The sequence below is a fragment of the Nicotiana sylvestris genome, chromosome 6, assembly GCF_000393655.2.
Source record: "Nicotiana sylvestris chromosome 6, ASM39365v2, whole genome shotgun sequence".
In the NCBI taxonomy this organism is placed as follows: Eukaryota; Viridiplantae; Streptophyta; class Magnoliopsida; order Solanales; family Solanaceae; genus Nicotiana; species Nicotiana sylvestris.
Window position 1 is genome coordinate 185,706,195 of NC_091062.1, and position 24,944 is coordinate 185,731,138.

General features: G+C 35.9%; 1 protein-coding gene across 8 annotated transcripts; it reads left to right on the forward strand.

The window, feature by feature from the left end:
* Window positions 1-6,075: 6,075 nt before the first annotated feature.
* LOC104227284 (myosin-9-like) lies at window positions 6,076-24,789 on the forward strand. 8 transcript variants are annotated; one of them, XM_070147689.1, is made up of 33 exons: window positions 6,076-6,395; window positions 7,586-7,714; window positions 8,320-8,463; window positions 8,590-8,735; window positions 8,821-8,977; window positions 9,765-9,823; window positions 9,936-10,095; window positions 10,193-10,342; window positions 10,418-10,554; window positions 10,638-10,784; window positions 10,869-10,970; window positions 11,047-11,104; window positions 11,189-11,290; window positions 11,432-11,469; window positions 11,608-11,734; window positions 11,842-12,024; window positions 12,995-13,126; window positions 13,206-13,315; window positions 13,493-13,553; window positions 14,248-14,425; window positions 16,021-16,226; window positions 16,312-16,431; window positions 17,508-17,606; window positions 17,829-18,050; window positions 18,215-18,354; window positions 21,680-21,933; window positions 22,215-22,423; window positions 23,118-23,225; window positions 23,307-23,675; window positions 23,759-23,903; window positions 23,977-24,168; window positions 24,274-24,403; window positions 24,516-24,789. In XM_070147689.1, exons 1-27 carry the CDS (start codon window positions 6,393-6,395, stop codon window positions 22,265-22,267), a joined length of 3,417 nt encoding a protein of 1,138 aa, XP_070003790.1. In that variant the 5' UTR covers window positions 6,076-6,392; the 3' UTR covers window positions 22,268-22,423; window positions 23,118-23,225; window positions 23,307-23,675; window positions 23,759-23,903; window positions 23,977-24,168; window positions 24,274-24,403; window positions 24,516-24,789. The 8 variants fall into 8 exon arrangements, with proteins under 8 accessions (XP_070003790.1, XP_070003793.1, XP_070003789.1 ...); XM_070147692.1 differs by having other exon boundaries at window positions 6,097-6,151; XM_070147688.1 differs by lacking the exon at window positions 6,076-6,395 and having other exon boundaries at window positions 7,580-7,714; window positions 23,977-24,192.
* The last annotated feature ends 155 nt before the right edge of the window (window positions 24,790-24,944 follow it).

A 24,944-nucleotide genomic window follows, 5' to 3' on the forward strand; every position in this document is an offset into this window, starting at 1 on the left:
TAATTAGTATTGAATATATGAGATTATATGTCCAATGGTTAGGATATTGAACTTGTTACTATTAACATATGAATAATGGACTAAATATAAAATTTCGGATTTTCGGATATCCAAATCTGAAGTGCCAAATCTAATATCCAAAAATTTAAAAATTAAACTAAATCCAATCCATGATCCAAAAATCCAAATAATTTGGATTTTGATTTGGCCAAAGTATGCCCACCCCTAATTGTTTCACATCAACATGTCTTGCCCTTTGCTTAGAGGTTAGGAGATGACAGAGTCTCGTGCTGATAACGTGTTATAAAATAAAGACTATAAAGTAAAGACAAGTATAGAGAGAAACTGATATATTATTCGAATTCAAACTGATGTACATAATGAACTGAAATCTCTTCTATTTATAGAAGAAAGGAAGCTGCTGTGTAAGCTGCTACTACAAGCTGCTGTGTAAGCTGCTACTACAAGTTGCTGTGTAAGCTGCTACTGCAAGCTGCTGTGTAAGCTGCTACTATACCAGATATGGATAATCTTCTACTGAGAGCAATGTTTATCCATAACGGAGTACTGAATGGATAAGCTTATTATACCCGGTATGGATAATCTTCTACCTAGGGTAATGTTTATCCATAACCGGGTACCGAAGTGATAAGCTTCTTCAGGAAGCTTATTTCCAATAGAGTACTAAATAGATAAACATATTTACGGTGGAGTCCCATATGGATAAGCTTCTTCAGGAAGATTATTTACAACAGAGTACTAAATGAACATCCATAATATAATATATTTATAACACTCCCCGTTGGATGTTCATTAAAAGATAATGTGTCTCATTAAAACCTTACTAGGAAAAACCACGTGGGAAAAAATCCTAGTGAAGGAAAAAGAGTACACATATTTAGTAATACGCATTGCTAGGTGCCTCATTAAAAACCTTATAAGGAAAACCCCATGGGAAAAAATCTTAGTAAAGGAAAAAGGGTGCATCGCGTATTTTACTCCCCCTGATGAAAACCTTGTTTCAAATATTTAAGTCTCCGCATTCCAATCTTGTATACCATCTTCTCAAAAGTTGAAGTTGGCAAAGATTTAGTGAATAAATCTGTCGGATTATCACTTGAACGGATTTGTTGTACATCAATGTCACCATTTTTCTGAAGATCGTGTGTGTAGAATAATTTTGGTGAAATGTGCTTCGTTCTATCTCCTTTTATAAATCCTCCCTTCAATTGGGCTATGCATGCAACATTGTCTTCGTATAAAATTGTGGGTCTTTTCTCACATTTCAAACCACATTTTTCTCGAATAAAATGAATTATTGATCTCAACCATACGCATTCCCTACTTGCTTCATGAATAGCTATTATCTCAGCGTGATTTGAAGAAGTAGCAACAATAGATTGCTTTGTGGAGCGCCATGATATGATAGTACCTCCATATGTAAATACGTAGCCGGTTTGAGATCGAGCTTTATGGGGATCAGATAAATAACCTGCATCTGCATAACCAACAAGGTCTGCACTATCTTTGTTAGCATAAAACAAACCCATATCAAGAGTTCCCTTTAAATCGAGATAGAGTATTTCAGGACCAAGGAGCTCCTCATCCTCTTCTAGAGGTTGGAACGGATCCTTATTCACTTCAAGTGATTGAATATTCATTGGTGTACTTAATGGGTACACTTTGTCTATGTAAAAGTATTTTTAAGACCCTCTTGGAGCTCTTCCGGAGTTCCAATAAGATTTATGTCACCAACATAAATAGCAAGTGTAACAAATTTTGATGACATTTTCTTTATAAAAATACATGGACAAATAACATAATTTATGTAACTTTCTTTCAGCAAATATTTACTGAGGCGATTATACCACACGCGCACAGATTGCTTTAAACCGTACAAAGATCTTTATAATTTGATCGAGTACATTTCTCAAGACTTTGAATTATATGCTTCGGGCATTTTCAATCCTTCAAGGATCTTCATATAGATTTAGCCAAATAAGTCATATAGGTTAAGACTTGTATCTAAATGGTATGACATCTTCAAGTGTCTGGACTGCTAGTCCGATCCTCACAATCTTTTACAATATTGTGCACTATATTGTATTAAATATATCGTCGACGATCATTTTGTGTCAGTTCCGAAGCGACATAACTTGTGGAGGTCTCATCACTTTCTTTATTTTCAGGTACCTGAACTTTTTCGGGAGTTTCATGAAATATTATGTCGTGGGCTCTTCTAGAGCTTATTTCCTCCTCATTTTGATCATTAGCTCCTACTATTTTTCAAGGATTGTTACCTTTGGAACCGATTGGTCTACCACGCTTCATGCGTACAGTAAACTCTATCCTTCAGGGACTTTAATTTTAATAGGAGCATTTGCAGCTGAAATATGATATTTAATTTTGGATCAGCAAATGCTTCTGGCATTCGACTTGAATTATCTTCTAAGTGAGGATCATGATAATTCGATTCATATAGCATATTTTTCAACTGTTTATTCCATCCCCCAAATGTTAGAAAAACTAACATATATCCCCAATCATCTTTGGGAAACATATCTTTGTGTATTATGGTAGAGAAATTAATCATATACCACGCAACAAAAGATAGTAAAAATATTTGGTTTCTGATCCTAAACCAATTGTGAAGGGAGGACTTATCATATATTGTTGATCTGATGCATACAAGTGCTGCTATATGCAATTTAGAAAATCTTAGACCAACACATGAAGCTTTGTTCTCATAAGCAATGGTTTAGCCATTAATAGGAGGTATTCAATGCTAAACCAGCTTGGATATAAACCAGCATTATCAAGATGAACTGTCTTGATTTCATAATCTGAAAATTATGCTCTTAATCGAGAAAAGCAATTCCAAATGCCAAACTGCAGGTTGACAATAATTACACATGTAACCATCTCATATATGCACCTATAAGTGGTTCACATGATAGGTGAACGGGCCCATATTCACCTTTTATATATTTCAGAATCAGGGGTCTTAGTCCCAACTTTAGCTGGTATAATCAATTCATTATGAGAACAAGCAACACATGAGAATTCCTGAAGAATCTTCTAGTTCTTTAGTATATGCTTATCTGAATTCTCAAATAGCTCATTTAAAAATGGCAAATGAAAACTTTAAGTTTATCATGCCATGTGTTATCTCTTAGTAAACTTCTGGTTTACTATGGTATAAACTTTTGCTTTAGTAAACTTCTGGTTTACTATGATACATGATATAGTACAAATTAAAGAATAAGGCGGGTAACTTCTCACATACATATTATTTTACCCCCTATGATTGTGGAAACGTGAAGATTATCAATCTTCCAATCATTTGTAGTCTTAATATGATAGCCATTTGTATTAGTAAACTTCAGGTTTACTACAACATATGTTTTGACCATAATCATATAATATGAATGACATATTTATATATAAGCTCTTCGAGAGCCTTCATTTATTATCCACAATCTAATATTTATCGGTCACTACTGGTGTCATGTATCCTTTAGGCAAACCGTTAGCTCTTCAGGAGTTGTTGATACATTTTGTACTATCAAATATTTCTCATACACTTTTGGTATCATGAGAGAAAATCACAATCAAATAAACAATGTAAAACAATTGTTTAAGCACAAGAAAACTCTTCTTCATAATATTTTCCTACTTTAGGAGGCAATTTCAATTGTGTTACTTCTTCAGGAGCAAATTTAAAATACGAAATATTGAGTATATATTCTCTCAATTATATTACCTCTTCAGAAGGTGAATTGTGATATATTCACATCAAGCGTGCGTTCATATTTACCCGATTTATTAATATTGTCACATTCACTTCAGGGAATGGATTAATATTATCCAAAGTTCTCATCCTTCAGGAAATTGAACATAATTATCTGAATGCGCATTAGTCACATCAAATTGTGATGCCTCAATCTCTTTTAAAATATTTACTACTTCAGGAGCAAATTGAGGCGTGCATTTAATATAGAGAATATTTATGTAGCTTATCTTCAATTGTAACCATAGAAAGCTTAAATTATCACTTCTGGTGATCATAGACATATACCACTTCTGGTGGTTAACAAAATATAATTACAATGAGATATACGAAATATAACCACTTCTTGTGGTTGTATATTTCTTGCAAACTCTGCTAGAGTTTAAGTTGATCTAATAATGTTATCCATATTCTTCAAAATGACATAAACAAGATATATTATAGTAAACATCATTATCAAATCATAATTTTTCTTTATGTACAACAATTACATAACCATACTATCTATTACAAATAACAAAAATTAAAATATTTACATTTCTACAGATTCACCACCGATTACATGACTTGTTTCTCCTTCTGGGAGTGCAAAGTAATCAGCTACATCCAAATGCATGAAGTCTAAATTATCTTCAGAAATAAAATTTGCTTCAGCATTTTTCTCTGTCTTCTTTAGGGAGGCTTGATAAAGCTCAACCAGGTGCTTTGGCGTACGACAGGTACGTGACCAGTGCCCTTTTTCTCCACATCTATAGCATGCATTTTCTGCATTTGGTGCTTGCACCGCTTCATGCTTTTGTTCCTTCCTTTTCCACTGCTGGTGGTGAGGAGTGTTCTTTGGTGCATTATTATTACCATGATTAGAGTTTCTTTCCCGACCACGACCATGACCACGACTGGGGCCACGACCTTTTTCACGTTTAGCCTGGTGGAAGTTCGTCTCATTCACTTTAGGGAATGGACAAGAACCAGTAGGTCGGCTTTCATGATTTTTCATTAATAGCCCATTATGTTGCTCTGCTATAAGAAGATGTGAGATAAGTTCAGAATACTTTTTAAATCCCATCTCTCGATATTGCTGCTGCAGGAGCATATTCGAGGCATGAAAAGTGGTGAAAGTTTTCTCCAACATATCATGATCAGTAATATTATCACCACATAACTTCAATTGGGAAATAATTCTGAACATAGCAGAATTATACTCACTGATAGATTTAAAATCTTGTAGCCTTAGATGAGTCCAATCATATCGTGCCTGTGGAAGAACGACCATCTTCAGGTGGTCATATCTATCTTTCAAATTATTCCACAGTATGACTGGATCTTTAACAGTAAGATATTCCATTTTCAGGCCCTCATCAAGGTGATGGCGTAGGAATATCATTGCTTTGGCACGGTCTTGGTTTGATGCCTGATTTTTGTCTTTGATGGTGTCTGCCAGACCCATCGCATCAAGATGAATTTCAGCATCAAGCACCCAAGACATGTAGCTTTTGCCCGATATATCCAGGGCTACAAATTCAAGTTTAGAAAGATTTGACATTATTTAGGAAAAGAAAGTTCTTACCTCAGATACTTTCAAAATATTTGCTCGAGATGGCAGAGTCTCGTGCTGATAACGTGTTATAAAATAAAGACTATAAAGTAAAGACAAGTATAGAGAGAAACTGATATATTATTCGAATTCAAACTAATGTACATAATGAACTGAAATCTCTTCTATTTATAGAAGAAAGGAAGCTGATGTGTAAGTTGCTACGCAAACTGTTGTGTAAGCTGCTATTACAAGCTGATGTGTAAGCTGCTACGCAAGCTGCTGTGTAAGCTGCTACTGCAAGTTGCTGTGTAAGCTGCTACTGCAAGCTGCTGTGTAAGCTGCTACTATACCAGATATGGATAATCTTCTACTGAGAGCAATGTTTATCCATAACGGAGTACTGAATGGATAAGCTTATTATACCCGGTATGGATAATCTTCTACCTAGGGTAATGTTTATCCATAATCGGGTACCGAATTGATGTACTAAATAGATAAACATATTTACGGTGAAGTCCCATATGGATAAGCTTTTTCAGGAAGATTATTTACAACGGAGTACTAAATGAACATCCATAATATAATATATTTATAACATTATTTTACTTTTAACAATGCATTATAAAATGACAATACTATTTGATAGGGAGTAGTACTAGTACAGGGTATTATATATAGTACTTCTATATACATATGGAAAGTAAGATTTTGAAGCCGTTGGAACCATTGGAGTGGACAGCCATGCACACAGAGAAGAGGGGCGAAGAGAGCCACACGAAGCTCAAGAAAATCGGCGAAGATTTCGAAAACTCCTATTTCGCAGCGTACGCTTTCTCGACACGAAAATTATCGCATTCCATTCATCAACAATCAATCTCTCTGCAACCCGGCCTATCAATTACCGACAATACTTCTATGTATCAACGGCGATCAATTTATTACATCTCTGTTACGGCGGTGCATTTGCCATTTTTGATATCTGGAATTCACAATGCGATCAGCTAGGTTTCTCAATGTCAGACGAAAAATTGATTAAATGTACATGAACTTTTTCTTTGGATATAAATGGTGCGTCATTCTTTCGATACTTGAACTGCATTTGTTCCTTTTAGAAAAAAAATGTTTTTGTTTCTTTTTCGTGCAATAGTAATGCAATTAGAGAATATAGGGACACATTAAGATGTAGTAATTGCATTAATTCAGCATTGGAGAATTTATTCTTTTCTATCGAATAGATATATCCATTAATAGTGTATTAATGTTTGGAGAAATAGTATGGTCCAAAGCCTAAGAAAAGGCAGTTGGACTATATGAGTTCAGATTAAGTGCATAATTTGTTACTCCGTATTGTTAAGGCGTAGTAGTAGTTGTTTGGCAACAGGCTACTGTGATTTTGTGCTTGAACACCAACTTAAATTGATATTTGACATAGTTGGAAGCCTTATAGTTCTTGAATTTTACTTCCATTTTTTGAGGTCGATATCATTGCTGCAAAGAAGTGAGAAGTTGAGTTAAAAATCAGCGGTGTTCCTGTAGCTGCTTAGGAGGGAGGAGAAAACCAATCTAAGTGGAATAAGCATTCAGACCTGCTTCAAATACTCCAGCATTCAGAACTGTTCAAACTCCATGTTAGTCTAGGAAACTAATGATGACATATTGACATCATGTTAGAATGCTGCAGTAGCATCAAAGTGGTGACTGATCAAAAGAACAATTATACTACATGAAGAGTAATTTTGACATGTTTAACGTAAAAAAATATTAACCTAAAAAATTGATGGAGTACTTTTAACCAGTGAAGTTCTCTTTGATTTGGGGGGGGGGGGGGGGCTATGTTGAGTAAGGGGCGAGAAGGTTCTCAGGCTTTTGCTAAATTGCATCTCCGGACGTTAAAGCAGGAAATCTAGTGTCACGTTGTCCTTATGGATGTATTACACATCCTACATTCTTCTTGTGCTTTTTAGACTTTATGTGTTTATGATGCAAGTGAACATTTACCAAAGCTATTGTAAAGTTTGCTGTCCTGTTGCTTTATATGTACGAGCATAAATTGAAGCATTCTGGTGATGCAAAGATGGTACTTGAACCATTAGCATTTTAGCATCAATAAAGGCATTTTACAACACTTAATGATTCTATGTCTGAATGTATCCTCTTGGTATATCCATAGATCGTGTGATAACAATTTCCTTCGCCTCTCCTGAATCTTTATGTAAAACAATTACTACAGTCCAAAAGAATCTTAGTCATTTATGCAGGGCATTCCAGTAAATATTACTGTAGGTTCTCATGTGTGGATCGAGGATCCATCAGTTGCTTGGATTGATGGACAAGTATCAGAGGTTAATGGACAGGAAATTCAGGTTCAGACATCTGATGGGAGGACGGTATATCTCTTTTACATTGAGTAGTATTCATTCATGAAATTACTGTTGCTTTATTTGTTTTTCCATAGAAGTTTAGTGTGTACTCTGGACTCAATTGTGTGACCAACTCTAACTTACTTGAAAATCTGGTTATCCTATAGCCTAATTGATTAAATTAACTAAATCGACTTGAAAATAATACAATATTCTGATGATGGAATTATAATGTCTTTTAATACTGCGACAGAGGATCTAATTCACTAGTCTTCTTTGATTGTTGGTTTTTATATATACGACTACAGTCTTGTTTGGTGCAACCTGCCGTAGTTTGCAACTGTAAGGCTTTCGCGGCTTCCATACCCATATGTATCCGTTTCTTCCATCTGTACTTGAACTGTATTTTCATTTTACCCTTCTTTCCACAAATATTGGCACATTAGCTTAACTGTTTTATTATATTTTAGTGGTAAAGGAAAGATCCACTGCAGTTGTTCTAATTTACTGCTATTTAACTCTCTAGTTTTCTGCTAAGCCACATTGACACAATTCCCAATTGACAATGCACATCTCTAACCTGGCAATGACCTGATTTTTACTGTTGCATATTTTCCTTTGATTTCATCTAGGTTGTAGCAAATTTATCAAAAACTTACCCCAAGGATGAAGATGCTCCTGATGGAGGAGTTGATGACATGACTGAACTTTCATATTTGCATGAGCCTGGAGTCTTACATAATTTGGCAACAAGATATCAACTCCACGAAATCTATGTAAGTTTATAGTCCAATGCTCAAAATTTTATTTACTTTATGTTCAATTTGGTTAAAGAAAGGATTGAAACTGCAGCCACAGATGACTTTCTTATATTATTATATCATATTCTGACATTATTGCAGACTTATACTGGAAGTATTCTTATAGCAATTAATCCGTTTCAAAAACTGCCTCATTTATATGACGGCCACATGATGAAAAAATATAAAGGAGTACCACTTGGTAAACTAAGTCCTCATGTCTTTGCTATTGCTGATGCTGCTTACAGGTACTCCTGTGTACAACTTCAACTCCACATAAATTTTCTCATGAAAAATAATGCTATTGTAATTGAAATCTTGAAAATGAATTAGGGCAATGATCAATGAGGGTAAAAGCAATTCTATATTGGTTAGTGGAGAAAGTGGTGCTGGTAAGACTGAAACTACTAAAATGCTTATGCGCTATCTTGCCTATTTGGGCGGCCATAAAGGCACTCAAAGGCGGACTGTGGAACAGCAAGTACTGGAGGTAAGCTAAATGCTCGGATTACTGTTTTAAACTCTTTTACTTCTTAAAATTACAAGGGCAGGTAGTTAGGAACTTGTACTTTCCTTTGAGGCTTAAATTCTGCATAATTTCAGCTATATAGACAACTTATTGCATGGCGCGAGTGCATTGTCTAATCACAAGTAAGAAGAATATATATGAATATGCAACATCATGCTTTCCTTACCAAACACAAAAGAAACAGGGCATGTTCTGGCGGAGTTAGTAATGTGAACGTCAGTTATGGAATGAAATTTCCAAATAGAGTGGATAGATATAGAGGATTTGTACGACTAACCCCAACTAGTTTGGGTCGATTGATTGATTGATTTTTGGAGATATGAATGCATGGAAAAGAAATGAATTATCATATTCACATAAAAAGTGGAGCTTAAGATAGGATTAAACCTAAGAAAATGATGAAGTTTCAGAAACTTCAGTCTATCTTATAATAAACTTCACAAATTCTTTTCCAATACAGTCATTATATATATATATATATATATATATATATATATATGTAATGAATTTGATAGTAGTTTCCTTAATTGAAAGTTTGTAGAGGGGTCAATGTGTATGTGAAACTGTCAGTATTTTGAAAATTTTCACATCCATTTGAATTAAATAATTTCCAAGAGGCTCTTTTCATGTCTAAACAGTCTAAATCATGAGGACAGGGCTTCAAACCGATAGGTAGTTGTTCTATTTCTCTTAAAGCCTTCTCTATTGGTTATCTCATTCCTTTAACTCATGGTTGTTATATCTCCAGTCAAATCCAGTACTTGAAGCATTTGGCAATGCCAAAACAGTTAGAAATAACAATTCAAGGTGAGATACTGGCTCTACGCATGTTTCCAATAAAAAAGTTGTCTCATGATTGCTTCAACAATCAGTTGAAACTTTTTGCTTCTGAAAGCTACTTAGACACTGTTGTTTACAGCCGTTTCGGTAAGTTTGTGGAGATTCAGTTTGACAAGAATGGAAGAATATCTGGTGCAGCTATTAGAACTTATCTGCTTGAAAGATCTCGAGTTTGCCAAGTTTCAGACCCTGAACGGAACTATCATTGTTTCTACCTTCTCTGTGCAGCACCGCAGGAGGTAATCTGCAGCAATGATATTCCTTTTTACGTCTTTCATGACCCTGAGTTAATTTGATTGTCACAATAACCTTTTGACATTTTCCTAATCATAATAGGAGATCAAAAGGTATAAGTTGGGGGATCCCAAATCATTTCACTATCTCAATCAATCAAATTGCTATGAACTGGTAGGCGTTAGCGATGCTCATGACTATCTTGAGATAAGGAGGGCAATGGATATCGTTGGAATTAGCGAGAAAGAGCAGGTAATGCCCTAATTGCTTTTTCTGTCCTGCAACTCTCCTTTCTGATTTTAATAAGCTACTCTGTGTCTTCTTCAGGAGGCAATTTTTAGAGTTGTGGCTTCTGTTCTTCATCTTGGTAATATAGAATTTGCAAAGGGCAATGAAACTGACTCATCTGTTCTGAAAGATGACAAATCTAGGTTTCATCTTCAAACTACTGCAGAGCTTCTGATGTATGTTCTGCCCTTCATATTTCACTACTCTTCCTTTGCTCTTTCCTGCATGAATTTTTGATTTGATTCAATTCTTCTATCAGGTGTGATGTTACTTTATTGGAGGATGCCCTACTGAGACGTGTAATGGTCACTCCTGAAGAAGTTATAAAGAGAAGTCTTGATCCTGAAGCTGCAGCAGTAAGCAGAGATGGGTTAGCTAAAACAATATATTCTCGCTTATTCGACTGGTATGATTCTACTATCACAGCCAGATCAGTGTGGTTCTTATCTGTTAGATTGACACTATGGAAAATTATGTCTACTGTTCACAGGTTGGTGGACAAAATTAATAACTCGATTGGGCAAGATCCTAACTCCAAATCTCTAATTGGTGTTCTTGACATTTATGGTTTTGAAAGTTTCAAAAGTAATAGGTAGGCACTGGTGGACAAACAAAATGAGTAGTAAATGTGATGTCTTGCATTTGACTTTTCTAACTTTTATTCCCAGTTTTGAACAATTCTGCATTAATTATACAAATGAGAAGCTGCAGCAACATTTTAACCAGGTATGGTAGTTAAGTTCTATAGAAGCAGTTCTGTTCATTTTTGGTAAGCACACCTCAACTACTGTGAAATACATCTTTTTTCAGCACATGTTCAAGATGGAGCAGGAGGAATACTCTAAGGAAGAGATAAATTGGAGCTATATAGAATTTGTGGACAACCAGGATGCCCTAGATCTTATTGAAAAGGTTCCATCGTTTTGGTTTATAGCGAAACCTTTTGGCTTCAAATATACAAATATATCTGTTTGCACATTATAGTCATCGTTCAGTATAAACCACTTATGTGAAAATGGCATATCATGAATTGATTTGTATTGCTGTTTACAGAAACCTGGAGGTATCATTGCTCTTCTTGATGAAGCCTGGTAAGATATGTAATAGCTCATCTACTATGGGCATTATACTGCTGTGTGTCCCCTCATTTAGCATCTAATTTCTTTATATGAGCTTCTGTGGGAGAGAGGGATCTTCTGATCGACGTTTTCCATGAATAATTTTTCCAGTATGTTCCCCAAGTCAACTCACGAAACATTCTCACAAAAGCTTTATCAGATATTCAAGGCCAACAAACGCTTTATCAAACCAAAATTGTCCCGCACTGAGTTTACCATTGCTCATTATGCTGGAGAGGTAATATGATATTTGTTTTTTCTTAGAAGTCTTGTCAATTGCTTCTACGGTTGGATATGGGGCATTATTTACTACTTGCTTAAAATGTTTCCTTTTTTCCCCACCAGGTTCAATATCAATCTGATCAATTTTTGGATAAGAACAAAGACTATGTTGTTCCTGAACATCAGGATTTGTTAAGTGCTTCTAAATGCCCATTTGTTGTGGGCCTTTTCCCTCCTGTTGCTGAGGAGTCAACTAAATCTTCATCCAAATCATCCAAGTTCTCATCCATTGGTTCTCGTTTCAAGGTAGTTACTAACTTATATACTTCTGATGAATTTTGGAGATCAATAGTATACTAATTATCAATAGAAATTCAGTTTGATTGGCTATATGAATTTATATATCCTCTCAGTTTCATTCCTTTTATGCTTAATACTTTGTAGTTTAATCCAAATCAGCATTTGTAAACTAGGGGTTCTCTAAAATCTCAACACTTATCTCTACATGATGTACAAATCTTTAAACAAACTAAAAAGACTCTTGATAAACTAAAGACCTAGTGCAAGTGCAAAAATGACAACTGAGCCTTAATCGCAACTAATAGGTATTGCATATGTGAATTGTTTATTCCCATTGTGTTATGCTCTAAGCTAAATCCTCATGAATTTTGAGAGGTTGTAGGTCTTTTGAGGCAACTTTCCCTTGTGTGATTTTAGGTCTACCATCCACTTTTAATACATTCAATCATCATAGTATCACACTTGCGACAAGTGCATGGGAAGGCCTATGTTGGACATGACCAGACCATCTCTGACAACATTCTATTATTTTATCCCTTTGTGTGCCACTTGCATTCTCCTATTTAAGTATCTACTCATTAAGGAATATCAGGTATCAAATTGCGGGGATATGGTCGTTCTAATCTTGTCTATTCTTAGATCATTTCAAATCCATCTTAATTCTGCGAATTATGACACTCATCTCATGGATGTGTTATGCTTCATAGGTCCAACATTTACTCTCATTAATATTGCTAATTAATGACCTTAATATAAAACTTTCCTTATATGTGGTAGGTATCACCCTGTCGCACATGACTATCATATCCACTCCTCCATTTTGACCTTTAAGTTTTGATTCTATCTATTACTTTATCTGTTATGTCCTCTTGGATTTTTGTGATCTAAGAATATTTTTAACAAAGAACTAACAGCCTAGTTCCAAGTCCTTACTTTAAATAGGTGATAGAATCTAATGGCCAATTTACTGTTGCAGTTACAACTCCAATCATTGATGGAAACCCTGAATTCTACAGAACCTCATTATATCAGATGTGTGAAGCCTAACAGTCTTTTGAAACCTGCAATATTTGAGAATGTTAACATTATGCAGCAGCTACGTTGTGGTGTAAGTAAATTTCACATTTTCATATGAAGAAATTCCTTTTTAATTATTGAATTATGTGCTTATATTTTGTTGTTCGAAGGGTGTTCTAGAGGCAATTCGAATTAGTTGTGCTGGCTATCCTACGCATAAGACATTTTCTGAGTTTCTGAATCGATTTGGTCTTCTTGCTCCAGAGGTCTTGGAAGAGCAGTAAGTACTGGTCTTGTTCCTGTTCATCAACCCCCCCCCCCCCCCCCAATACACACACGCACAAAAAAAAAGACAAAAAAGGATATTTGTGGTTTCCTAAAAACTTTTGATCATTAGCAGTTTGACCTGTTGATTATCAGCTGATATACTATCTTTCTTTAACTTGTTTGTGGGCAGCGTTGATGAAAAAGTTGCATGCGAAAAGATATTAGAAAAGACAGGGCTTGCTGGTTATCAGGTTATTTGATGCTTGCCTTGCTATCTTTGTGAACTGATTTCTATTTCTTAAATGTCGAGATCAATACTATCAAATTATTCACTTCTATGCTTACACACACGAAAGAAATATGTATGTATGTATGTATGTATGTATGTGTCATTTCATCCACTGCCTCTTTGTAGTGTAGGAGTAATCAATATTTCCTTCACCATTATTTTCGAAAATGTAGCCCAATTCATGATACTAATATCATTTTTACCTACCTTGCGACCTGCCTAAGTTAACAAGTCTTATCTTTCATGCAGCAGGTTTGGAATTTTCTAATAAAAGGTTCCTTTTTTTTTTTTGCTCAAAAAGGAATCATTCTCTTGCACTTTGAGCATGTTGGTTAAGTTGCTCTCAATTTCTAGACTATTGATACTTTGTCTTTTACTTGCAATGATTGTATATCTTTGCTGATAGATAGTTGCATATACTTGCATAGTAGAATTTGCTAATCTGAGGCACTGAGAGCTTTCCTCCTGTTACTAGGTGCTGCTGATATCTGTAATATACTTGATTGAATGCGTGGAAAAGTTAATCCACAATATTTTCATGTACATGTTCCAAGGATCATTTTAAGCTTGATCATTCTTCTTCTTTCATTTAAATTGACTTCCCAAATTTATGAATCAAGTTACACTTCAGACAGGGTTGCTAATATTGTTTGCAGATTGGAAAAACAAAGGTTTTTCTGAGAGCAGGGCAGATGGCCGAGCTAGATGCACACAGAGCTATAAAGCTAACCACTGCAGTTAAGACAATACAAAAGGAAACTAGATCTCATATTGCATGGAAAAATTATGTTTCCTTGCAGAAGGCTGCAATTTGCTTACAATCCTTGTGTCGAGGTTTGTCTATCATTATCTGTTTGGCTTGTCTCTCTCACATTGTGGACTTTGTTTTGAATGTTAGATGTTTTACCCATTTACTAAGTTTCATTTTGCCACTTACTGGGGCATTTTGGTAGCTTACTTCACTCATGTAATCTGTTACTACCTCAATTCTTTTACAGTTAGATAAGTGAGCAATTCCAGTAGTGAGTCTTCCTATTGAACATTGATCAGGTTGCAACGTAAATCTAACAAGAAAATACATTTTTATTTTAATCTAAGTATATTCTCTTAAAACAAAATTGTCTTAAAGCAATCCATGGAAATCCAGACGTAGCAACAAAAAAAAAGAAAAGAGTATAATGGAAGAAATAATCCATACAGGCAAAGCCAACTAGTTGAGATCCATGCAGACTTGGCGAAAAATAGGGTACTATGGAGAAGAACATATCCATATAGGCGAAGCCAACTAGTTGAGATTAAGGTCTTGTCTTGTTAGTACGCTCACATTAGTCCAATATTTGCTAGTTGTTTTTTTAATCTTGTCAGGTGATTTGTAGTGGGATTGCACTGGGTTTTTTGTTGTTGTTGTTGTTGTTGTGTCAGATGATTTGTAGATCAGTAGAAAATATTGAGAACTTCTAGGAAATATTGGAACAAGATGAGTCTAAGTAGAGCAAAATGGATAATGAGGATTCATATAGCCAACCTTAAATAGCTTAGTACTGAGACTTAGTGTTGTATATTCTCTGTTTCTCCTTCAAACTACTTATGGTTCCTTTCTTTGCACACCACCCACCAAATACATGCTGGAATTGTATCCCATATAAATTTGTCAGCATTTTTTGCTTATTTTAAAAAGTAATAGGGCAAAGGTTTGGAGAAAGTGGAAATGAGAACTTTCAAGAAAATAATGGGAGTCATATTTTGTAAGATTTACATCTGAGAAAAAAATAGAGCATCTCTTCTATTTGGAAGGGGCCAGACGGTGGGTGGTGGGGTGGGGTGGTTATTAATATGCCATTCCATATATTGATGTATGTTAATTGTCTTATTACAGATATAAAAGGCCAGGACAACAAATCAACTTTTGCTTTTTCATATCTGCTATTTAGACAAGTTTAATAAAAAAATCAACAGGACTTTCTTTTCTAGATAGATACTTCTTGTTCTCAGAATATTTATTGTTTTTGTCTTTACAGAGTTCCAAACCATTAATTAATTCCCCATAATCTCCTTTCATCACCATGATCTAAGGTCTCTTATGTACAAGCTGCTGCATTCCAAAAAAAGAACAAGATTAAAAAAAAAACGTATTTGTCAGCTTAAGATGTAACACAAGTGCTCCGTTAGTTCATCTGTGCTTATTGTCTGAAGTATATGATGGTAATACCGTCACCCTGACATCCTCCTCGTTTGCTAAAAGTTAGATCACTTATGCATGTTCCGTTTTGTAAAAATGAGCACTGTGGAAATAATTGCTGTATTTTCACACCCTTCTAGAACTGCATCCACTTTAGAACAAGCTTTTCAGCTTGGTCTACTATTCCAATAGGCTGCCCTATTTTTCCGCATTCAATACATTTATGTGCTCGCTCTCTCATATTCTTCAGCAAGGTTTGCTTTCAAATTGTATGTCACCATGAAAAGAGAGGCTGCTTCTCTCAGAATTCAGACAAAGTTCCGTGGACACTTGGCCAGAAAATCCTACACAAAACTTAAATGTTCAGTCATCGCTCTTCAGACTGGAATTCGAGTGGCAGCTGCAAGAGAGAAGTTCAGATATGAAAAACAAACCAGGGCAGCAATTATTATACAGGTTAGTTTGGTGGGTTTTTTAATTTATTGATTCGGGGTTCATGCTAAGTTTGTTGTCTAGTGCTGACAAGATAATATACTTGCAGACCCATGAGCGTCGTCACAAAGTCTTTTCATACTATAAGAAACTCATATGGGCATCAATTCTAGCACAATGCAGATGGAGGGGAAGAGTTGCAAGGAGGGAGCTTCGGAAACTAAAGATGGTACGTTCTGGATTACTATACTCTTATATTACCTGTATTCATAGTTTTCCAATTTCCTAAGCATAGTAATGGCCTAATGGGTTGACGATTTGAATGACCTGGATGATCTATCTGCTAGATAGGGCTTGATTACTGAAGTGATACATGGTTCACTTGTTTGTTATTATTTGCATAATAGAAGTACATTAGAGGCTGTTTAAATACTTCTCTGATTAGCTGGAGTTCATGGAAGGTTAGAAAATCCATCAGGGAAGTTTGGAATATGATCCCAGCTTGTATCTTCTGGTGTATATGGACTGAGAGAAACACAAGATGTTTTGAGGGCATTTCTACTCCAAATTACATACTTAAGGCTAGATGTTTAGCAAGTTTATGTAGCTGGAGTAACCTTTCACCTGTAAATTCCCCAGAATCCTTTTTGGACTTTGTTAGCTCCTTAACTTTAGACTAGGCCTTTTGTAATAGAACTAACAATGTTTTTACTGCATTGTACATTTTGCATCTTCTTGATGCCTTATATGAAATCCGTTATCTTATCGGGAAAAAATACTTCTCTGAAGCTTTTAGTGGAAAGTGTTGAGCGTCTAGGAAGCTTCCTGTCAGTAAACCTTGTAGACAAGTGGTTAAAATGCATGAATTCATATCAAAAACAGATCGAAAGTATTCATATCCTTTTAATATAGGAACTGTACCATTTGAAAGTACATATGTACATGTCACTTACTTTGAGAATACAAAGTCACACGCTAACAAGAGATATTTAAGCTCAAATAGTTATTATTGTAAATTTGGACATCAGGTAAACACAGATATATACATTGTAAAGTATGCCTATAAAAAGGAATCAGGTGTAAGTCGTTAGTCATAGTGCATCTCTCCCTCCATTAGTTTCATTTTGATTTCATTTGCGGTAACAGGATTCCCCTAAATTTCCTGCTGTGGAATTGCCCTTTTCCACGTGAAATACAGAAGAGTGAATCAGAATTGTTGCTTGCAAATTTGATAGGTTAATCTATTGAAGTTACAAATATTCCCTAACATCTATGGATAGATAATATACATTTCAATGTCTTCAGGCTTCAAGAGAAACAGGCGCACTGAAAGAGGCAAAGGTTAAGCTTGAAAAACAGGTTGAAGAACTTAAATTGCAGTTGCAGTTGGAGAAACGTCTAAGGGTGATATACTTGTACTAAGCAGATAATCTTTCTTTTTTCCCTGCGCAGTATGTATAGCACATTGGGGATTTTATTTGGATAGCATTGGTAGATAAGATATTACTTGAAAGTCCAAACAATCTGGGATTCTAGGGCTTGTGGGTTACTATGAGCTTTCCATTTTGAGAAAGTTGAACTATTTGAAGCATTCGACAAATCACAAATAGGAAAATCTCTTTTCAGATGGACTTGGAAGAGGCAAAGGACCAGGAAATAGCAAAATTGCAGAATTCATTGCGGGGCATGCAAAGCAAACAGAATGAAACAAATACATTGCCCATCAAGGAACATGAGGCTGCTCAAAAAGCTATTGAAGGAGACTCTTCAACAGTTGAAAAGAAAACGGTCCCAGTTGAGCATGCAGAAACAGTTGAAGCTTTAACTGCAGAAGTGGAAAACTTAAAGGTATGACAGTCAATTCATAGAGTGATCCACACACCTTTTCCCCTTCACATTCCTCCACCCTAAAGGCCTAAAACTGAGGAGAGAAGATAGAGAAAAATAGGTGAAAGCATTCATCTTTTTCCAGTTACATATGGTTGATGTCTCATGCTTATACCTATTGATAGGTGTTATTTAGAAAAGAAAAGCAACGTGCTGATGATTCTGAAAGGAAATGTGCTGAAGCTCAGGAATCAAGTAAGGAGAAGTGCCGGAAGTTAGAAGAGACCGAAAGAAAAGTTCAACAACTCCAGGACTCGCTTAACAGGTAGCATTACTCGAATAATTGGTACCAGATTTAGTCTTTTCATCTTATAAGAACATGGATCACCAAGGTTGAGTCGGCAAAAATATAAACTCTGATAATACCTTTTAAAACATACGGGGGTGGGGGAATATCCCTTTTTCTCTTTCTTTTTGAACCATTTAGCAATTGAAACCAAACTTGAGAGTTATATTTCTGAATGAAGTTATCGGTTGTTCTTTCTACCCATTTCATGTGAGGGAGGACTGGATTTCAGCAATTAACTGCAAGAATTAATCAGGACTCTTTTACCAAGTTCTGACATCACGTTTTGCTTTTAATTGTCCAAATCTCATATGAAATTTGTCACCTGATTAATAGGTATATTGATCAAAATGTGCTTGAAAGGGCCCTTAAGTTAGTGGTCCCTCTGAAGCAATGTGATACGTGCCCTTCAAAATAACATTAAATAAAATACCTTATTGGAATTGCAGATCTTCTGCAAAGAAATATATATTTGACAAAAAGAAAAGGATAAAGCGGTATCAAAGTGTATACAAAGGAATCCAAAGGTTGGGGTTCCAATTAGAAAAATCTAGGGAATCTTTACACATGTAGGCAATTTCCTAAGTTCAAAACTGTAAAAAATATTCGGACAATATAGTTTTTTTCTTGAAAATTTGCTTTATATAAAAGATCTAGTTACTAGTTTGATTCTGAAAGAAAGCATGCTATTTGAGTTCAATGATTGACTTTGATTCTAAAAGACATGATGCTATTTGAGTTCGATCATTGATAGATTTTTGTAACCAGTTCAGACGCTTCAGATTGCTTAATTTCCTTTGCATTGGAACTTCTCATCATGGCAAAATGCTCAGCCAAGACAAATAATTGGCATATATTCATATTAGCTTCTAATATACACATATAAGAAATCATAAACAAATTAGTCTTAATATCATATTTTCTAGATATCTTTTACAAGGAGTGCTGCTTGGGATGCTATACTCACGGCGCATAACCTGAGGAAGAGGGATACATCACTATATCCGGTGTTGTAGGTGCAGGAAGAATTGAGAAGACACCAATCATTTGCTCCATCACTCCAACTATGCCACAGAACTTCGGAGTATGGTGTATTCTTTGTTCAAGCATCTCTTGGGTACTCCCTCGAACTAATGCAGAAATAGCATCTTCGAGGATGAGAGTGGGGAGAGAGAGGAGGAAATACGGAGGTTAGCAACCTTGTACATCTTTTGGTAAATATGAGGATAAGGGAAACGGGGATGCTAGAAGGAGTCGAATATCACAAGGAAGATCAAAAGCTTATTGTATCTATACATTTGGTGTAAAGAAAGCATTCCATTATGTATAGACGATGGAATGGCATTTTGGAAAACCTTCTAAAGTCTTGTAACTTCGGCCTTGGTGCATATTAATAAAATGATTTATTTGATTTATCAAACAAAAGAGAGAAAAAAGAATTACTGAACCACCTCAGCTTGGACGATTATCTTTTGACGAACTGAATTGGTCATATAGAACTGGTAGAATCATTGTGCACTACTAGATGGAAATGATACTTTAAACATGATCAACTTCCTGATTTGTAAGGTCAGGCTGGGGTTATCTAAAGGGAGTGTACAATGACATATACGTGGAGAAATTTTCTAGAATTTGTCAAGTTCTCCTGGTAGGTCTGCTGGAAATTCTACGAAGTGGCAGATGCAGGTGATATCTTGGAAACGCTTGAAATGGATGTTTGTTCACATGAAGAGTTATTTCTCCTGTCATTTTTCCTGATACTGTTGCATTAGATTCATAAGCTTTAGTATGTGGTAAAAACCGATAAGTCATATGTGAAGCATCATGTATCTAGCAAAGTATGCCTTATAGATGATTCCTTTGCTATCACTCATATCTATGGTGTTGTGAGTCAAGGTTGGCACTGAAAGGTGCCAACGTAACAAATGTGTCAAGCGGTGCAATGTGTCTTTTAGTTATTATCCACACATGCTGGAAATCCTCTATAACCTTCTATACTTGAATTGGGATCTCCTTCGATTTGTTCCGTTTATTGTCACTGAAAGTTTGGATCATTGGATATGATCATAGTTTCACATTTGATCCCATCAGAACTCCAAAACTAAGCATTCTTGAGTGAGAGTAGAATATGGTGGGTGACCCCTTGCGAAGTCTCTGTGTTGCATCTTCCTTCTGTAAATGAAACAAAAGTTTGCATTTCAGTACTTTTGTGTTAATCATATAACTTTGAAGATTTTAGATCACAGTGAAGTCCGGCATCCATATGTTGATTATTCTGGCAACATATGATTTTGAATATTTTTATTGGCAAATAATCTTAATAAGGAAGATGTATGCTGATTCTTTACAGTGAAACTGAATCTAGAGTTCAACATGCACTCGATAATGTTGATGTTTATTAGTTTGTTGAGTTATATGAAGCTTTCTTGCAATTCATTGGCACAAAGGCATCCATGGAACTGCATGTTAGAATTACCTTTGATGTTATTGATCTTTATCGTAGAATTTAATGGATCAGACTACCTCAGATCATTAACAGCGCAAGCTGGTCTTTTCTGTTGTCTTGCAACCTCCCAGCAAAAGACAAGCATAAAAAGAACTCTTTGTACCCTCACTTTTATCCACTTTCTTAGTCATAAAGAGGAAGACTTCACTTCAGGTCTTGATTCAGAGCAGAATGGATTAGTATAATGTAACTATATTTTTGGCATGTTAAATCTCCCTTTTTTGCATCCTTTTTATAAAAGGTTGTGTTTTTGTTTGGTTGGTGATGTTTAAAAAGCTTTCTGCTCCATTGTCAACTAGCATTTGCTCTCCTACTAAGGAAAGGACAGAACTGTTTAGCTTGTGAAAGACGTTTCCTCTTTAAGCTCTACGTAAAATACTTTGCCAGCATAGTGGTATCTGTTAGCTCCTTTTCTTATGAAGTTTCCAATTTTTCCCAAGTGATATCCTTTTCTTGCTTTTTCTTGAATTATTCTGGGACCCATACATGAATGTTTTTTATGGAGAAGGCACTTTTGACTCTTTGGTGAAATGAGATATAATCACCTAAATCTTTTATTTAGTGACTTCTAAGATGTATCTGGAAAAGAAACTGGAAAGAAAACAGGGTAAGGTATTGTACTAAACAAACGGGAGTAAGTATAAGTAAAGATAGGTTGTGTCCATTAAGCTTTCAACATCCCTCGGAAGACTAAGATTTTTACTATAAGTAGGAGGAGTTAAATCTTATAGCTTCCTTTTAACATTAGAATCTCTTGTGCCATATGACTAATACTAGCTATGATCTAGTGTGCCTCAGGATGATTTACAGCATATCAGACCAATTCTCAGAGCTGAAAAAGATATTACGTCCCTCCTCCAGCCAGAGTTCAGCTTCAGGACTCACTTCTAGAGGTTACCCAGATGATGCTACATCTGCTTCAGCTGATGCTACGTCTGCTGACTCTGACTTCACATTTCAAGCTCCGGGTTCAACTCCACCACATTTATCTTCCCCCGATCCTCATGCTTTCCAGCTTATAGTTCAGGATCTTGCAGCAGCTGAAATCTCAGGTCAGTCTAGTGTCCCTTAGGGTGGCTTGAACACTTTTACTAGTCCTAAAGTACGGCACCATTCACTTGTTCTCCACGAGCAAAATCAGGACGCTAAATTCCACTTATTCTCATTGGGGGGAATGATATTCTTTCCATTTAGTAGAAGTCTCCCTTTCATCCGTTAGACAATGATAGTTTAGTTACAGCTGCATAATTCTTTTTGTTTTTTGTTAAACTGAACCTGCTACAAGAAACTATATTATATATCCTTTTTTCTCTTGGTTGGTTGTGTTGTGCAGGTTCTGGAAACTGGGAAAATGACCGGGAGGGGGTATTCGATGACTTCTTCTGATGGAAATTGCTCTTCAATTTGTTGTGTCTCTCTATACACACTACAGAGATGCTAGCACTTTACTAGATGAATAGCCTACTTGAGCTTATACTAGGCATCTCAACCAGATCTTGACAACTACTTTGCACAGTAGAATCCCAGACAGTTAATGTTCAGGTACAGTTTCTCGAGCAAAGGTTTCGTTTTGGTATTAAGATTTTTCTATAAACTTCTTTTGTATGTCCTGAATATATGTGTGAATGAGTAGGTAACTGAAGTACAATAGTCAATTGAATGTAGACTTGCAAGAGCTGTCGATCCACTTTTAATACATCTATAGTGCTCTCCATGAGTTAGATCCACTCCATCTGTATGCAAAGCTCTTGAATATCCTGTGTGTGCATTACTCCAACTTTTCATTTGCTCCTGCTTTTTCTGGAATCTTCACTGAATAAAGCTATACACCCCTCCCCATCAGTACCAGTGCGGGCACTCAACTTTTCATTTGCTCCTGCTTTTTCTGGAATCTTCACTGAATAAAGACTCTACACCCCTCCCCATCAGTACCAGTGCGGGCACTGCATATAGCAGCATTGTCTCATTATCTTGTCTCAGGTTTTCATCCTTTGTCACTTAAAACCTTCTCTAAGATAGTTGTGCTTCAGCCAACTCCCATTTGTAGGCTTTCTTGTCTATGTTCCTATCATTTTCTTCCTACTCTGTTTTTATCCCCTTCTCTAACTAGGCCTCCTGATGGTCTCCAATAAAAAATTGTCAATGGACCAAGATCATGTCTGTTATTGATATCCATCTTGGAATAGTTGAACATTGCGGGATTTATTTTATTAAAGTACTTGTCCTTTTTCAATAGGCTTGACAAAAAGCTGACCAACTTAGATTCGGAAAACAAAAATCTATGTCAGCTGGTTCTGTCACTGGCTCAAAATATGTGACGCTGTACTCCAGATCAATGATTCAGGTAATCCTGGGCAAATGTTCCTCTTGGACAATAGAGTTTTTATCTTTCATACTGTTTAACGCATTTATGTGATATTTACAGAGGACCTGAAGCAGAAACTGAAACATAGTTAGTCAAAGGCTTGCAGATTTGTTGTCCTTCCAGTATTTTGCTTACCTCTTCTATCGGTTGAGTAAGAGCTGGAATTTGAAATAGGATCTGGCATAGCACATCATTGAATTCAAGCGTTAATTCAAAGGTTGAGTGAAGACCACAAAAATAACTTAATGAGAAAAAACAAGAGTGCCAAGACTTGCTCATCCAATGTATTGCACTGCACCTTGACTTCTTCAAGGAAAGAGCTGTTGCTGCTTGCATTATCTACAAGTGCCTTAAGCAGTGGCGGCCATTTGATGTTGAGTGGACCAGTATCTTTGACAGCATAATACAATGGATAGGCAAGCTATTGAGGTACGAATTAATGTTGTTAGAATGTTGTTATGTGCAAAGCTTCTATTCAATTAAATAAATGCAGGTTCTTTTTTTCCACGTAGAAGGTAGTTATTCTGAATTAAAGCCTATTGGCTAGCCGAGACATCCACTCTGTTTGTGCTGCTGCAACACAATTAGAAGTTGGTATACTGCTGGGTAATACCCCACAAGCAGTCACATTGGCTACTCTTCCGTAGAATGACACAGGTAAAATTTGATTATTTTGTTTGGTTGTTATCATTTAGCAGTTGACTCCACTTGACGATAAACATTTTCCTAGAGCTGTCATAGAACCCCCTCAAGGAGTTCATCTTTCTCTCATTAATGATGATTCAGCTGGTGTAGTGGACACCCTGAGCCAGGTTGAAGGCAAATATCCTGCTTTGCTGTTTAAGTAGCAGCTAAACAGCATAAGTGGAGAAGATTTATGGACTAATCTGCGATGATTCTGCCTTTTGGATTCTGCATCAAGGTTCAGAATGTAACATTTCTCAGTGTAATTATACAAATATAAAAGAGGACATAATATGTGGTGTTTACCTGATGCCCTTGTGATGTATTTCTATAACTGATTTAGGCTTCAAGCTTATCCAGACCAGGAATACTCAATGAGACAGCAGTACACTCGCCAATGCTGCTACTCAGGAAAATTTTGGTGCTCACTGCTGACGTGTCGAGAGTAGTTGTCTTTCTAAAAATCCAATCATGTAAAAGCTGCATCCATAAATTTGTTCTTCTTCCACACTCCTTTCTTTTCTTTCCTTTTCTCTTCTCTGGCTTCATAAGAATTCCCTGTTTGTTGCCCCAAATTCTTTTCAGGTTTATAGCTGACTGGTGGCGAACTGGGGAGAGAGCAGGTGTGCCAACAAACATGTGTAAAACCTGGAATGCCTGTAGATTAAGAGAGAGACACCAAACAAAATTTTGCTACAGAATTATGCAGTAGTAATAGTTACACTCTGAGCACAATTTTGCAGCAGAATCAAGAGTTCAATAAACAATCAATCGACTAGATTTGTATCCAAAACTAGTTGAATTAAATTATATAAATCATCTGTATATGATTCTTCATAACTTAATTATTTTTACGCTAGCTATCAACCTACTATATGAGGTAATGAGGGTGTTTGGACTGACTTTTAAGTTGGTTAAATCAGCTTTTAAGCACTTTTTAATTTTTTTCAGTGTTTGATAAAGTTAAAAAGTACTTAAAATAAGTTAAAAACTGCTTAAAACAAGCCAAAAGCA

What these genes read in the sequence shown, in the direction of transcription:
- LOC104227284 (XM_070147688.1), top strand. Translation starts at nt 7,580, where the DNA reads ATGCAGGGCATTCCAGTAAATATTACTGTAGGTTCTCATGTGTGGATC. An exon ending in TGGAACAGCAAGTACTGGAG is followed by an intron (nt 8,978 to 9,764) that starts GTAAGCTAAATG and finishes TTATATCTCCAG; the next exon opens with TCAAATCCAGTACTTGAAGC. An exon ending in CCCTAGATCTTATTGAAAAG is followed by an intron (nt 11,291 to 11,431) that starts GTTCCATCGTTT and finishes TGCTGTTTACAG; the next exon opens with AAACCTGGAGGTATCATTGC.